Genomic DNA, 17,185 nt, shown 5'->3' on the forward strand with positions numbered 1-17,185 from the left:
GTCGGCAAGCAGTAAATACCACTTTAAATCAACACCAGTGTGCACATCAAAGGACACACATGATCTGCATAGTAAAGAACTAGTGTAAATTGCTGGAACAATAATATTGTTTTGTCATGTTGGTGCAATTTTGCAGGCATCGTTTACATGTGAGCCACTGCAGCACCTACTGAGACATAGAGTGGGACCCGGCTGTCAAAATGACAGGCAGATGTCACCAATAATACTGACTGTGGTGGGGGAAGTGAATTAGGGCATACTAGGGAATTAGACAACATTTTTGGGGGATGTACCTAGTAAGCCCAATATCCTTAACTGGTGCTAATAAATTCCATCTGTCCAGCAGACTGTTTTATATAGGTAAATAATATCATGCGTCACCTTGTTGGCATATAAAGATTATTACATTTGAACATATCTTGGCTACTGACCTGATGCATGCTTGCCTGCCATGACATTGAGCAGTTATGTAATCATACAAAATAAAAAATAAAATAAAAAGTATTTAGCTTCTAATCTTCTGTATAAAGGCTTGGATAAATGTGTACTTTTTTGCAAAATCAGCAACTAAATACACTATATTACCAAAAGTATTGGGACACCTGCCTTTACATGCACATGAACTTTAATGGTATCCCAGTCTTAGTCCATAGGGTTCAATATTGATTTGGCCCACCCTTTGCAGCTATTACAGCTTCAACTCTTCTGTGGAGGCTGTCCACAAGGTTTAGGAGTGTGTCTATGGGAATGTTTGACCATTCTTCCAAAAGCACATTTGTGTGGTCAAGCACTGATGTTGGATGGGAAAGGCTGGCTTGCAGTCTCCACTCTAATTCATCCCAAAGGTGTTCTATCAGGTTGAGGTCAGGACTCTATGCAGGCCAGTTAAGTTCCTCCACCCCAAACTCACTCATTCATGTCTTTATGGACCTTGCTTTGTAAACTGGTGCACAGTCATGTTGGAACAGGAAGGGGCCATCCCCAAGCTGTTTCCACAAAGTTGGGAGCATGAAATGGTCCAGAATGTCTTGGTATGCTGACACCTTAAGTGTTCAATTTACTGGAACTAAGGGCCCAAGTCCAACCCTTGAAAAACAAAACCCTACACCATAATCCCCCCTCCACCAAATGATTTGGACCAGTGCACAAAGCAAGGTCCATAAGGACATGGATGAGCAAGTTTTGCATGGAGGTACTTGACTGGCCTGCACAGAGTCCTGATCTCAACCCAGTAGAACACCTTAGAGTAGATACTGCGAGCCAGACGTTCTCATCCACATCAGTGCCCAACCTCACAAATGCGCTTCTGGAAGAATGGTCAAACATTCCCATAGACACACTCCTAAACCTTGTGGAAAGCCTTCCCAGAAGAGTTGAAGCTGTTATAGCTGCAAAGGGTGGGCCAACTCAATATTGAACCCTACAGACTAATGCCCTGTACACACGGTCGGACATTCCGACCACAAAATCCATCAGATTTTTTGTGATGGATTTTGCCCAAAACTTGTGTTGCATACGCACGGTCGGACAAAGTTGTCAGAAAGTCCGATCATTCTGAACGCGGTGATGTTCGTTGCATACGACGGGACTACATAGAGGCCAGTAGCCAATAGCTTTTGTCTCGTAATTTATTCTGAGCATGCGTGGCACTTTGTCCGTCGGAATTCTCTACAAACAATCGGAAAAAGTCTGACCGGATTTTGTTGTCGGAAAATTTTAGATCCAGCTCTCAAACTTTTTCCGTTCTGAATTTCTGACGGAAAAAGTCAGATAGAGCCCACATGATCGGATTTTCCGACAACATAATCCGATCGGACCGTTTCCGTCAGAATTTCTGACCGCGTGTACAGGGCATAACACTGTGATGCAATTAATGTTCATGTGCATGTAAAGGCAGGCATCACAATACTTTTGGTAATATAGTGTATATTCTGTTGTGGTTCCATAACAGGTCAACCACCTATTCTTGGCCCTTCCTGTGTGACCAGTTAGTAAAGGCTTGTGGTGCATACCAGGCATAAAAGGAAAGCTTGGTGGAGAGGATGAGCTGCAAGTGTTGTGTGGAAATGGTGACAATGTTATTGTAACTTTAGCTACCATGTTGCAAAGTTGTCAGTCCTCTGCAGGAAATTAAATGCCCTTAAAACAACTGTTGGGATCAATATGGAAAGCTACCAGAAGCGAAAGCCATGAAGGAAATGTGGGCCCTTCATCTGTGATGTCAGCAGCACTTCTTGTAACTGCAGCATATGCATGTTTAGCCTCCTCTTGCTACATCAGATCACTACAGTGATCTATTGCTAATAACAGCAAGCAGAAGGTCACTGTTAAAAGTGATCTGTTGCTGCAGAGATGCATAGGAGTTGGATCCTTTTATCCCCTAACCATAGAGAGGGAAAAAAGCCTTAATCTGCAACCACTTGAATCAATTAATTAATAATTGAATGATGTACTGTGAATTAATTAATATATATATATACAATTAGTATTGGGATATCTAGGATGGCCTTATGTATATTATGTGTATATGCACATAGAACATCATTTAACAAGTGCGTTAAATTATATGAATTATATGAATAAAACATATGATTTACTCAAAAATGTTATACCATTTAAAATCCTGCCTTTTTCTGCTAGGGCTCCTTTAAAAAGCAACAAAAATGACATCAAATTAAAATAAGGACTCGTTAAAATATATAGATATATCCAGTTTCCGCATTCATTCCCAAATCCCAAAAATAGGTTAGATCATCTAGATTAAATTTGCTTATATAACCAAGGCCAATGTAATTCAGAATTGTAGCTATCAGAAAACTATAAATTTTGCTCTTGCGCTATTTTCGGCCCACGCAAACCCAACGTTAACGCCTAAAGAGCTCTTTAAAGCAAATCCTCCTTAGCTATAGGCTTTATGAAGAAATGCGTTAGTAGTTCACAATCAAGGTACTTAAATCCTCCCTGTTTACAATTTATGGAAGCAGTGTGGGTGGGGCCGGCACCCTGCATGTGGGAGTACCTCTCCTCTTCTGCTCTCGAGTAAATGCTCATCGATGCTTGGTACCAAGCGGGGCCATGTTCATGTGAAAGTCAACATTATGGCAGTATCCCAGCTTAATGATGAACCATACACAGTGTGCAGTGGTGTAATATACAGAGTCTGTCTGTAAAACGTACTGTCCCATGTTACTACACACCTTGCTTGCTGACTGTTGCATTTAAGAGGAACACTGCTACACCCATACCCTCTCCTTTGCGTGCAGACTTCATACGTGCACTTACTTAACTCCTTAAGCTCTCTCGTACCATGCGGCTCAAGCGGTCTCTCTACCATGGGATCAGTCCGGACAGCTTTTGGGGAGCCAGCCACCGCTAGGAAGAGATCTAGAACACTAACCCCCTCGCTACCAGAGGACCTGTCACCTATGCTAGGTAGCATACTTCTGATTGGCTGCTTTTCATTCCCTCCAGTTGTTGGTTACCTGTGGAAACTACTCTTCTGCTCCAGAGGTTCCTGCCGAGTTAACCTTCTGTAGTGGCCTTGCTCTTGTACGCTAAGTGTGCTTTACAGGCCCTGTATGTTCCACACGCCATTTGCCACCATGAACCCCTTTGAAGGACCTCAGACCAGGTTTGCAAAAAATGAACAAAGCTCTACTGGAACACTTGGGAGAATTACAATGTAAAATTTGGCACAGTCCTCCCAACTAACTATGCCCTGGCCTCCCAGGCATACCTGTAGAGTCCATAATTGGCAGTGTCCATAGCTGGTGAATTCATTTGGGGGTGGCAGACAAAGACTGTCTCAGACTACAGCCATTCAGATGACATGGAACCCCCTGCTCTAATGTGGTCTTGCTCCAAAAACCCTCATGCCTGGCCTTCCCCCTATTTATATATGGATTGGAAAAGAAGGCAGGACCCAAAAAGCCTGGCAAACCAGCAGATGCCCAACTTAATTCTTCCCTAACCTGGGCAGTCTGACTTATTTTCTGATACAAAACATTCCCCTTGTAGGCACCTGTCTACAAATAGAAACCGGACAGCCGGATGTAGGCAGAATCTAAAAATTCAGAACCTCTGTTGTGATCCTTGAGTAACTTTGAAGATGAATTACTTGGCAGTACAAGCAGCTAGAAAATTCAGGGATTTCAAGTGTAATAAAAACAGCATTCTTTATGTGTATGAAGATATAATTTATATAAGCCTACCCACTGGATTAAAAGTTCATAAACTCTAGCATGTTGAGATAATAACATAGATTAGCTTATGCTTAAAGTGGTTGTAAACCCTTACAAACCACTTTGACCTACAGGTAAGCCTAGATTAAGGCTTACCTGTAGGTCCAAGAAATATCTCCTAAACCTATATGGTTTAGGAGATATTTGCCCGAAAACAGGCACCGCTGTCTACGGCGCATGCGCCGTAGACAGCGGCACTCAGGCGCACTGAGCGCGGCATTCTCAACGACGGAGCTGCCGCGCGTGTCGGCTCCCGTGCGCATGCGCGGGAGTGACGTCATCGCGGCTTCGCCGAATGACAGCGGCGGAGCTGCGAGACCCCACCAAGAAGATGGATGCGGCGGACTACAGGGGACAGCGGCGACTTCGCTGGCTCCTGTGTCAGGTAAGTGACACATAATGGACTACTATGCGATGCATAGTAGTCCATTATGCTTTGCCTTTGCAGGGAATGAAAGAGGGTTTACTTCCTCTTTAATGCTTAAAGTGTAACTTAGTCAGAAAGTCCTGCTAGATCCCTTTTGCATGTATAGTTATGTAAAACATCAAAAATAGGTGCCTATACTATTTAATACCATTCTGCTCTGTGCACCCTCAATTGCTCTCTATTACCTACACTGTGCCTATAATCAGTGAATCATTAAAGGCTGATCTGTTGACACCTTTAAAGAGATACTAAAGTCTTGTTTTTTTTCTATAAAAATAACCAACATGGTATACTTACCTGCTCTGGTTTTGCTCAGGGCAGCCCAGATCCATCCTCCTTGTCAGGGCTCCTGGCCCCTCCTTCTTGCCAAGTGCCCCCACACCATGCAACTTGCTATGCGGGCACCCAAGTCGAGCCACAGCTCCATGTATCCATTCAGACATGGAGCCGCGGTTCACCACTGACCCCCTCCTCATTGGTTAACTGACTTTGATTGACAACAGCGGAAGCCAATGGAACCGCTTCTGTGTCTTAGACAGTTACGGGGGAGTGTCCCGGATGGCCGAGGCACTCGTTGTCATCGATTAAGAGGGGGCTCAGGTAAGTATTAGGCTCGGTTCACACAGGGGCGACTCAGATCCGACTTCAGGTCGCCCCTAGTCGCCTCAGGTCGGACAACATTTAAAAATCAATGTAAGTGAATGAGAGCCGTCTTAATGCACGCTACTGAAGTCGCTCCGACTTCAAAAGAAGTTCCTGTACTACTTCAATCTGACTTGTAGGCGACTTGTACCCATTGATTTCAATGGAGGTCGCCTCCAAGTCGGATCTCTGTCTATACGGAGGCGACTTTGACAGAATTATTAGCTCTGAAGGGGGAACTCCACGCCAAATTTATGAAAAAAAATTGGCGTGGGTTCCCCCTCCGAGAGCATACCAGGCCCTTAGGTCTGGTATGGATTCCAAGGGGAACCCCTACGCCGAAAAAACGGCATGGGGGTCCCCCCAGATCCATACCAGACCCTTATCCGAGCACTCTACCCGGCCGGCCAGGAAAGGGGGTGGGGACGAGCGGGCGCCCCCCCCCCTTCCTGAGTCGTACCAGGCCGCGTGCCCTCAACATGCGGGGGTGCCTTGGGGGAGGGGGGCGTGCGGCCCCCCCACCCCAAAGCACCTTGTCCCCATGTTGATAAGGACAAGGGCCTCTTCCCGACAACCCTGGCCGTTGGTTGTCGGGGTCTGCGGGCGGGGGGCTTATCGGAATTGGCATTGCGGCCGGAGAGAGCGTCGAGTCAACATCTCCAGGAGAAGAAGAAGAAGAAGAACGGAAGGCGGCGGCGGTGGCGACGGCGACAGAAGACCGGGCCACCGCCTGTAAAAGAGCTATAAGAAGGCGCGGTGGCCCGGCAGAAGAACCGAAGAGGGGGACAAGACCCCCGAAGTCGGAAGAAGAGGACGGCGCCGAGGAAGAAAGCCGGGCTCCTCCGCTAGCAAAAGAGCTAGCAGAAGATAGCGGAGGAGTCCGGCGAGAAGACCCCCGAAGACGGAAGACCCCCGGAGCTGTGCAATAAACTAATTTATCTTGTGTGTTGTGTTTTTTTTTGTACTTTATTTTACAGGTGAATGGGTAGGGGTACATTGTACCCCATACTCATTCACATAGGGTGGGGGGCTGGTATCCGGGGGGCCCCCTTATTAAAGGTGGCTCCCGGAATTCCGATAAGCCCCCCGCCCGCAGACCCCGACAACCAACGGCCAGGGTCGTCGGGAAGAGGCCCTTGTCCTCATCAACATGGGGACAAGGTGCTTTGGGGTGGGGGGGCGCACGCCCCCCACCCCCAAGGCACCCCCCGTGTTGAGGGCACGCGGCCTGGTACGGCTCAGGAGGGGGGGCGCCCGCTCGTCCCCACCCCCTTTCCTGGTCGGCCGGGTAGCGTGCTCGGATAAGGGTCTGGTATGGATCTGGGGGGACCCCCACGCCGTTTTTTCAGCGAAGGGGGTTCCCCTTGGAATCCATACCAGACCTAAGGGCCTGGTATGCTCTCGGAGGGGAAACCCACGCCAAATTTTTTTCATAAATTTGGTGTGGAGTTCCCCCTTCAGAGCTCATTCTCTGATTGGCCACGGCAAAAGTCGCCTGGCCTGGGGCGACTTGTAAGTTGCCCCAGGTCGTGTTCAAGTCGTCTCCAAGTTGCCTCACAAAGTCGTCCTGAAGTCGTGTCGTCCCTGTGTGAACCGAGCCTTAGGTGAGCTGAGGGGGCTGTTGTACACAGAAGGCTTTTTATCCAAATGCATAGAATGCACTAAGATAAAAAAAAGTTCTGCTTTTACAACAACTTTAACCCTTTCGCTTCCAGGCCCTGTGCTCCATTTTTACCCTCAGGTGGCCAGACCATTTTTGCAATTTTTCCTTTGCTTTTTTATTTTTCCCTTATAGCTTTCAAACACCTGGGAATTTCTATGCTTACAAATTTCATACGAAATACGAAATTTCGTTAACAAATTTCGGAATTTCGGATCCAAATGAACAGAAACATGACTGGTGTTTTGTTCACCAATCAGAGGAAGTCAGCACAGCACGGGGATGGTGGGAACCCCTCATAATTGACACATAGCAGGTGTACAGACCTGGGAACTCAGCACAGGGATGGTGGGAACCCCTCATAATGGACACATAGCAGGTGTACAGACCTGGGAATTCAGCACAGGGATGGTGGGAACCCTATGGGAATTTCTATGCTTACGAATTTCATACAAAATACGAAATTTCGTTAAGGAATTTCGGATCCAAATTAATAGAAACATGACTGGTGTTTTGTTCACCAATCAGAGGAAGTCAGCACAGCACAGGGATGGTGGGAACCCCTCATAATGATAAATTCATCATAACAAACTTTTGTTATTTTAACGAAAAGTTAACAAAACTAAAGTTTAAAAACCCAGGAAGTCAGCACAGCACAGGGATGGTGGGAACCCCTCATAATGGGCACAGCGGGTGTACACTCAGACCCAGGAACTCAGCACAGGGATGGTGGGAACCCCTCATAACGGACACACAGCAGGTGTACAGACCCGGGAACTCAGCACAGGGATGGTGGGAACCCTATGGGAATTTCTATGCTTACGAATTTAATACAAAATATGGAATTACATTAACGAATTTCGGATCCAAATTAACAGAAACATGACTGGTGTTTTGTTCACCAATCAGAGGAAGTCAGCACAGCACAGGGATGGTGGGAACCCCTCATAAGGATAAATTCATCATAACATACTTTAACAAAAATTTGCATTTCGTACAGGAATTACCAAATACGATTTGGTAATCGTAGCCAGCCCAAGCCACAACTTCACCCATACGGCTCCCCCACCCCCCCTCCGCCATGCTTTCCAAGCTGACAGATCACAGAGATCTGTGCAGGGAGATGCTGCAGGCAGAGGGAGGGAAGTAAAAATGCCTCTCAGAGAGGCCATGGATCGGGGGTGTGAAGGCAGCAGAGGGGGTGATCAGAGATATTGGGGGACACATCTAGACCCCCCCAAGCCCCATGCATCACATGAAGTCGGCAGAGGAGAGAATGCCGGCAAATGATGGTGGCTGCGGGGAGCGGGTTTGTTGGGGGGGTCGGATCAGATGGAGGGGGGGGTAATTAGTGCTGGGGGAGAAGAAGGGGATGAAGGGGACAGAAGAGGAGAGTGGGGGGAGTAGTTATAAGTGAAAGTTAGCCATGGGGGGTGAAATTGCTGAACAATTCTGTTCTGCTGAACAATTCTGATATAAGCTTATGGTCATTAAAGTGACCATAAGCTTATAGGAGAGGGAGATATGAGGTCCGTACGGCGTACGGACTTGGCCACCTGCGGGAACTTTTTAGGTCCATTCGGCGTATAGACCTGGCAGGGAAAGAGTTAAAGTTTACTGCTACTGAGGGGGAGAAAACAACAGGAATAACTCAGACTATGTGGGTAAAAAACAGATTACGTAAAGAGAAAAAAAAGCAGGAGAGGTGACAGGACAAACTCTGCTGCCAGGGAGACATAAAAGAGTTAAACTAACATGGATATTGTCTTATCTTTTATCTACCTTCTATTTTCTCCTTTTTCCCTTGACAGTGGCAGCACTATGAAACTAAGCACTATAAAGCTTCTGTCAGCCTTCTTTTCTAGCTTAGCCAAGACAAGCAATCAAGGCTGAAAACGCACACATTTAAATTGCAGAAAGTGACATATGGTTTTTGAGACCAAGATGGGGGGGGAGTTCTCAGTAAGGAAGTGACTGCTCTGTTCTTCAACAAAATGGCTGCCTCCAGCAAGGGGAAACAGGAGCAAAGCTGGAGGCAATTTATAGTACACACTAATTTTGGTAGCTTAATTATTAATGTGGAATGTATATTCTTTTGTTAAAGAACTTTAAATACTATAAAACTGTTATGGGTAAAGTTTCTCTTTACATTTCTTCAGTATATTAAAGCTCAAATTAACTTTTTTTATTTTCTGTTACCCAAAATAAAACAAGCAGGTGTTACTACACTACTCCCGTCCCTTTAGCAATGCTCACTGCAGATTAGAGTTGGGCAAACAGTTGGAGTCAAGCAAAAGTTTGGCCCGAACATCACCTGGTTGCCCATTCGGTGAACATCAGATTTTGCAGGGGAGGGGGGAGGGGGGCGGTGGGATGTTTGCCTGGCCAGTGCCCCAAAATGCACTGCAAGCTGCACAGTGCATTCTAGGCCCTGATTGTGAAAAGCTTTGCCTAATCAGGGCACAGTTAATAGCTGGTTGTTGAGGAGCGGGCAGGGAAGCTGACTGCTGCATCTTTAACAACAGATAAGCCATCAGCTGTCAATGGGCTTCCACACTGAAAGATGATGAAAAAAAAAAAACCCATTGCCGGCAATAGAAAAATGTCAGGTCTGGTATGGATTTTAAGGGGAATCCCACACCAAAATAAAAAAATAAAAACGTGTGCCTCCCTAAAATCCATACCAGACTCCCTTATCCAAGCATGCAGCCTAGCAGGACAGGAAAAGGGGGGGGCAAGCGAATGCCCTACCTCCTGAATGATACCAGGCCACATGCCATCAACTTGTAGGGGGATGACCATTGCATGTTGGGTCGGTGACATCACAAGGGGCAGTGCCACCAGGTGACATCATCAGAGGGCATCGTGATTGACAATGGATCTACACCGGAGGGCATTTTTTTATAAAGGAATTGTCAAAACCCTCCTGTATTTATTTATTTTTGACACTTTTTTGGTACCCCATATGCATTCACATGCGGGAGCGCTGGAATCTGGGGGCCCCTTGTTAAAGGGGGCTTCTGGATTCCGATAAGCCCCCTGCCTTCAAACACCCACAACCATCGCAATTTAAATGTCATTTTTTTTTATAAATGTCAGTTTTGCTGCAGCAGGTTCTATACAATGTACAGATGTGTCACTTTACAGGCAGACTAAGGGGATTTTTTAATTGTTTTAATGTTTAATGTTTAATGTTTTAATGTTTATTATTTCACTTTAAGCATTATTAAAATCACTGCTCTTGTAAAAATTATCTTTAAAAAAAATTTTTTTGCACTGATACATGTCCCCCAGGGCAGTACCTGGGCCCCCATACCCTTTTCTATGGCCAATAGCTTGCATATAAGCATTTACAATGGGCACCTCTGATTTTTCAAGTTCGGTTCCCATGAACTTCAATGGGGTTTGGGTCAGAACCTTTGCGATGTTTGAGAACTCTGGCGTGAACCGAACAGGGAGGTGTTCAGCCCAACTCTACTGCAAATTCAGTGTTCTGTGATCCAGTGCGGGTCCTCTTTCGGAATTTAATGATCCGTCCTGGACTCACAATACTCCATGGCAGAACAGGGCTCACTGATCTTTATGTGAGCACCCTGCTGTCAAGGAAGAAGGGCTGCTCATTTTTACTGCCATAAGGTAAGGTGAAGCTGTTAGCACTTTTTTTTTAGTTTTATTTGTTTGGTTCTGCCCAGACCCCTTTTGAAAATGGACATGCTAATACTGACTTTTAGTCAGTATTTGTATAGTTACACCCAGGGCTCCCCATACAATACAATGGCTCCTGCTGCTGTATCTAAGCCAATGAGGAGCAAGAGAGCCTCAGCTCTTGTGCATATCACTGGATCGAGGCTCAGGTATGTGTTTAGGGGGCTGTGGGGGGAGCTGCATACAGAAGGTTTTTACCTTACTGCATAGGTTAGAGAAAGGTAAAAAAAAACCTTCTGCCTTTACAACCATTTTGAATTACGGGGAATCATTTGCTACCTGTGTATGTTATGTTCACTGTTTTATACTCATGCCCTAATGTGTGTCCATCCTGTTCACTACTGATGCTAGCAATACTCATGTAGGGTCATATCAGTGAAAGTTGTAACTGAACCATGAACTTCTTTTTTACCTAGGAAAAAGGTAAAGTGAGAAAGGCTGAAAAAAACGATCACTATTTAATTTTTTTTTTTTCGTTTACATATGTTTTAAAGTCTTGGCCAACCTGCTTCCTAAATCTCCACCCTGAATTCCACAATACATTATTTGTTGTCCTGAGATGGTGGAGCATTGATGTTCATTTAGTATAATTCCACTAGGGAATAAACTTTGTTTAGGAAGTTGGGGGTCACACAACAGTTGATGGGTCTGATTTTAGAAATTTCACCATCTCTTTCTTAAACAGCAGTCAAATTTTCTCTTGGACCTTTGTCAGTTTCCTTTCTAGAAAAGTCAGATGACAGAACCTGGCTGTTTTCACAGTTTTGTGTTATCCATTCCAATTCAGATACACTTGGCTTCTACTTGTTTTACATAAACGCTTATGTTTATTTTATTTTTTCTCTGCATTAGAATTTCAGCAGCCTATGCGTTCTTTGTTATGCCTCTATTGTTCACTATGCTATGTGATCATATTGCTCGTTAAGTGAACTCGTCACAATTAAAGACATGCTGTCAGGCCACACAATGTATAATGATCTATTCTTATTGATCTTTTCGTGTTTGCTTAATTTTTGAATTAACAATATAGAGGAATCTTAATGAAGATGGACACCTAGACATTTTCATCTCCATTCGCAGTCTTCTTCTTGCTAGATAGGAGTTGTAAGGTAGCTTGCCTCCCTTAGCTCATCGGGCTATAGCATATTTTGATTTTTAAAGACTTTACAGATGGGTTCAGCTCCTTTCCTAGCAGTGACCCTTGCATTAGGAACTCACGTTTGGATGTATTAAGGCAGTCTGCCTTATAATCCTTGCACAGACCATATTGATTTTCCGGGAGAGAGTTTATGAACTAAATAAACTTGAAGTTGGTGTCTTAATAAACTGTTCCTCTCGGTCTGTCACATTTAGTTACAGTACTGCGCAGTTAAGGCAGCTGTGGGGGTGCAGGGGAGGTGGGGGGGGGAGAGAGAGAGGCTAATTCTGTTACAGATTGTTCGCAGCAGGGCCTCCAAATTAGCCCTTTGTTTTGTAATGCCACCTTGCCTGGGCTGGCTTTGAGCACACTTCTCAGTTTTACCCTAATGAGTTGCAACACTGATAATGTGCCTGATGATCTTTCATTGATTTCACTATCACTTGCTTGTCTGGTAATTGATCCGTTGCTGAGCCTCTAGTTAATTATATCGGCTTTGACATGGCCCAGTCCTCTGGGAATCTCAAGTCTTGCAGAATAACAGTTTTAATAAAACAGTCTATTACTAGAGCAGGTGCTCGTATATGCATATATATATATATATATATATATATATATATATATATATATATATATATATATATATATATATATATATGTACACACTTTCTATATATACTAACACGTACTAGTACTGCATGACTCAGAACGGTAAAGGCAAGGAGTGGTGAGTGAGGGGAGGTGTAGGAGATAGATGGAGAAAGAGACAGGGACAGAGAGGAGGGGTGGAGTGATGCAGAGGAGAGGAGATAGGAGGAAGCCTGCTATTGACAGTGTCCTTAAGCCTCCCTCAAATAACAGCCATTAGTGGGAAGGTCAGGAGCTGAGCAGGCAGCTTGACTGAAGCATTGAGTGCCACTTCAGAAATCAAGAGGCTAGCAAATTTTAGAGGGAGTTTAAATGGCTAATATCTGGCTGTGAAAGCACAGCCACTGTTGGCACAATTCTCTCCTTGTGCTCTTGTCCCTTCTTTCACTAGACTAACACACACACATATATATATATATATATATATATATATATATATATATATATATATATATATATATATATATATATATATATATATATATATATATATATATATAGATATAGATATATATAGATATATATAGATATACATATATATATCCACAAATATTTGACAATATATTTATTTTTTATTTTTTTGCACTGTGGTCATGTGTTTTGTGTGACTTTTATCATAACTGGTCAGTGAAGATTTGCACAGCATCCAGAGCTGATTTTGCTAGACGTTTTTTTTTTTTGTGTACGTGTGCGTATATCTATGTGTAAGCGTGCGCGTGTGTGCTTAATGGTGGTGAACTGAAGGAAAGTTTAACAGAAAAGCTTTCAAGAGCTGTCGAATAGGGAGAGCAAGGCACATTTGTGTCAACACAGTGTAGGTTTTCTCATCTCTCCTCATTGTGTACTAATGACACCAAGCAGTCACACAAGCTCTTTCCCCCCTGCCTTTGTTTGTTTTACAGACATTGGATGCTGGCTTTATTGTTATGTTGAAGATATGGAGAGAAAGTGGTGCTTTTTTGTCCATTTGTCCTATTGCTTGTCTGCTTTGTTTTATTGCCAGACAAATCGACTTTGACTCTACTTTCTGAGAGAACTTTTAAGAAACAGCTTTTCTATGGCTCTGTGTTGCAGTGGTGTCTGGGACATTATGAGGCTAAAGGTATAACCAGGGTCAGACGTTTAACCCTTTCGCTTCAACTACAGACGTATAAGTTACCCAATGCTTTGTTTATTATTCATTCAATTTCTTTTTTTTTTTTTTACATTTATTGTTCCCGGTTTGATCTCTGTTGTTATACGTGTATAAAACCAAAACGTAGATAATTTTTATGACTGCTTTTATTTTATTTTTTTATGGACAAACCCAATAAAACCTTTCAGCTTCTGACTTCAGAAGTGTGAGCACAAATGGAAAGTATGGGACAGATCATGCAGCTTAAAAAAAAACGAAAAAAAAAAAAAGTTCTGCTGCCTGTTTCTGTACCTTATTTAGCCTCGGTTTAAATCATTTATATTGACAGCTTGGCACCAAGTAAATCAGCAAAATATTTCAACATTGTCTTTAACAACTTACTCGATCCTATTGTAAATTTGATTCCTCTTTTTTTTATACTAAGGTCAAAAAGTAGTAAAAAAAAAAAAAAGAACTGAGAGTACAAAGAGGTGCGTGTGGCACTGACAATTGTCAGATGTGGCTTTCTTTATTTGAGGTTTCATTGAAGAAAAGCAGGAGATAGAATGAGAAAGGCTGCTAGAGAGGGCCAGAGCCCTTTCCCTCCCAAGTGCCTGTGATCAGTGAGTGTGTGTGTGCGCGCGTGTCTGTGTATATGGGTATCTGTAGGCTGAGAGAGGTTAGTGCAGGATGTCATTTGGTGCCTGACAGTGGAGCAGTGCAGTTGACTCTGTGCTCTTCTAGCCAGTGACATCCTTAAAGCTGCTTCTTAGGTCTCAGGCAGTTTCTTTCCCTCCTTTAGTGCTACATGCACACCTGACAGGCAGCTGTTAGGCTGAGCAAAGAGGAGCCTTGGGGAGTCACAATCCATGCATAAATGATAGGGGTATCTGTGAGGAAGGTGCAAAATAAGCTTTGCATCTCTCACCCCCCCACCATCAGCAGCACATCCCTCCTTACTACTTCACCTCCCACCCACCCTTTTCCTCATCCTCTCCTAGCCTTTTTTACTCTCTTTCTCTAAATGAAATGCAGTCTACATGCAGCTCTGTAACTACTCCACATTGTGCTACTGAATGCCAAGAGGCTCAAAAATCCACCTTCACTTTTCAGTCAGAAGAAGCAGAAGTGGATGTGAGAGAAAGAGACATACTGAGAGACAGACAACGAGACAGGAGGGCGAGAGACCGGGCATTCAGAGACTCTTGTCCTGACAACTCCATGCAGTTCGGAAGGAGGACGCCGACAAGCGAGCCTGGGTACATGGGGGCATGGCAAAACTGTGATGCCAATCTTCTTTTCAGAATGTCCCAACAGGTGAGTGCATCCTTTTTAACTTTTTTCGCTTGCAGAAATGAACTTGGTGATTTCATTGGCAGTGACAATATACTTTTCATGTATGTTCTGAATTTTTCTTTATTTTGTCCTTTTTTGCTACTTTTTTTGAGAAGAACGAATGCGTCACGCTGCTTTCTCTGGTTCTGTTTTTAGGTAGATTTGCAGGTTTGTTTTTTTAAAAATAATTTCCTTTTTCTACTTGGTAGGAAACAGGGCTTACTTGTAAATGTAATGTCACTTCAGAGGCCGGTTACCTGCGTCTCTTTGGGAGTTGTTCAGAGAGGGGGAAGTGAAAAACCAAGTGAAATTTAGATGAAATGCAAAACAATTAATGCCCGTAGCATCCTTTCTGCGAAAGTAATCAAAAGTGGAATTAAAACCACATCCACTCTTTCCTCCTTCCTTTCCCTGATTTCGCAGTGATAGAAATTTGAGGGGCCCCTCTCCTAGGATCTTAATTGACTTCATGTGGTTGAACACAGCTTCCCCCAGTTCTCAGATGAGCTGAACTGCTGTGTTGTTTAAACTGCTCACGGCACAGAGCGGATGGTTGATAGCTAAGTCAGTTAAGCTGCTCTCCCTTTTTTCTTTCTTTCTTCTTTTTTTTTTGGATTTGCTTTTTTTCCATTATTGTTCAGTTTATTTTGTTTTTCCAAGGTTATTTATTCTTTAACCCATTTCCAAGTCAGTGTCTCTTGCATTCTTCAACACATATACATAGGCACTTTTTTCTCTCCCCCTTCTTCTCTCACTCACACTGCAAGAAAGACTGTGTCTTGGCGTCTTCCCTAGAGCTTTTCCTGCACTGGGGGCCGCCTTAAAGGCATCTTGGTATGCTGCTATTGACGGGAAAGCTGAAATGTTATTGCGAAGGCCAGTAACAACTGATAATTAATCACACAAGCCGGTGTCTCTGTACCATGCACATGGTGATACGTAGGCAGCCGGCTGCATCTTCTCTGCACTATCCTACAGTGTTTGCCTTTAAAAAGAAAGTTAGAAAAAATATACAGCTTACTTTATCTCCTGGTCAAGAACTAAACTTATGCTAAAGTCTGCCAAAAGCATTTTCCTTCTTATCTTGCCACCTTAGTAAAGAATATAAACTGTAGAATGAGTGACCGTATCAGAACTGCACACCTAGTGTTATGTTTGTAATCAAAAAAAGGCCACATTTTATACCAAATAAACGTATTTCCTACATTTCATTTTACATATAAGTGTTTAAAATTAACTTTTCGGGAACTTTTACATATTAGGAAAGGAAAAGGGAAACTTAGAATAAGCAGTAACATATCTACTACTTCTATTTTTGTGAGGACACCGGTTTTGGCTAAAGCAAGCTTTTTAACAAGGCATATTTTGGTATCTCCTGTAGAGGGACCCTGATTACTGCTGATAATACTGTAAGCTGATATGAATCACTAACGAACATGGACGTGAACTGAAACAGTAGTTCTTTAATATGGACATAAACCGTAAAGGTAACAACACTACTGCAGCAACAACAACAGCAAACTACGTACATATCAATACATCTATCTATCTATAGCTCTATCTCTATCACCAACTCTATCTATCTATCTATCTATCTATCTATCTATCTATCTATCTATCTATCTATCTATCTATCTATCTATCTATCTATCTATCTATCTATCTTTTCTATCTATCTATCTATCTATCTATCTATCTATCTATCTATCTATCTATCTATCTATCTATCTATCACTCTTTGTAAAAACTATACAGGGCAAGTGTACACCTGCAGGTTCTGATCAAACATCTTAAGTATTTTTAGTTTTGACAAGTTGTCAGCAAACACATAGAGAAAGTTTTATAAAGGCAGGTAATATTCTTTCCCAGACTCTATCATTGGCCCACTTTAATCTACAGAAAGTGTAATTTTGAAGAGGAGTTAACAGAATTGAATCCAAATAATGATCAATTGATAAATGGCTATTGAGCCACATGGACAGCGTGAACGATTGCCTGTTTGGCAATAGAAACTAGAGAAATAAATTTAAAAGCGTGCAGTCTCAGCAACGCTGAAAAAAAAAAAACCTAACGTAAACAAACATGTAAATTAGGAATTGTAGTGGGAAGGGAAGCCTTCCTAAATTTGTTCCGGTTTCGGAGATTAAAAAGCTGAGAGAATTGGGACAGCCTTTATTATGGCTTTAATAATTTGCTACTCATGTTTTGGCAGTCTACAACAATTTTGTGCATTAATCCTAGACACGTGTTTAAGCACTTTGAGCTTTTTTAATCT

At 43.1% G+C, this 17,185-nt stretch overlaps 1 protein-coding gene across 3 annotated transcripts in view; it reads left to right on the forward strand.

The window, feature by feature from the left end:
- The window catches only part of BNC2 (basonuclin zinc finger protein 2), a 793,258-nt gene that overhangs the window by 416,048 nt on the left and 360,025 nt on the right, over window positions 1-17,185 (forward strand). For 2 of the 3 annotated variants that reach the window (XM_077475239.1, XM_077475236.1), the window contains exon 4: window positions 14,689-14,892. The exons of the other annotated variant lie outside the window; for it this stretch is intronic. In XM_077475239.1, the coding sequence (XP_077331365.1) occupies window positions 14,689-14,892 (204 nt within the window). The remainder of the gene's footprint in view (window positions 1-14,688; window positions 14,893-17,185) is intronic. 3 annotated transcript variants of the gene reach the window in all.

The sequence above is a fragment of the Lithobates pipiens genome, unplaced genomic scaffold (genome assembly GCF_037356315.1).
Source record: "Lithobates pipiens isolate NorthernLeopardFrog02 unplaced genomic scaffold, aLitPip1_a1.2 Scaffold_13, whole genome shotgun sequence".
NCBI lineage: Eukaryota > Metazoa > Chordata > Amphibia > Anura > Ranidae > Lithobates > Lithobates pipiens.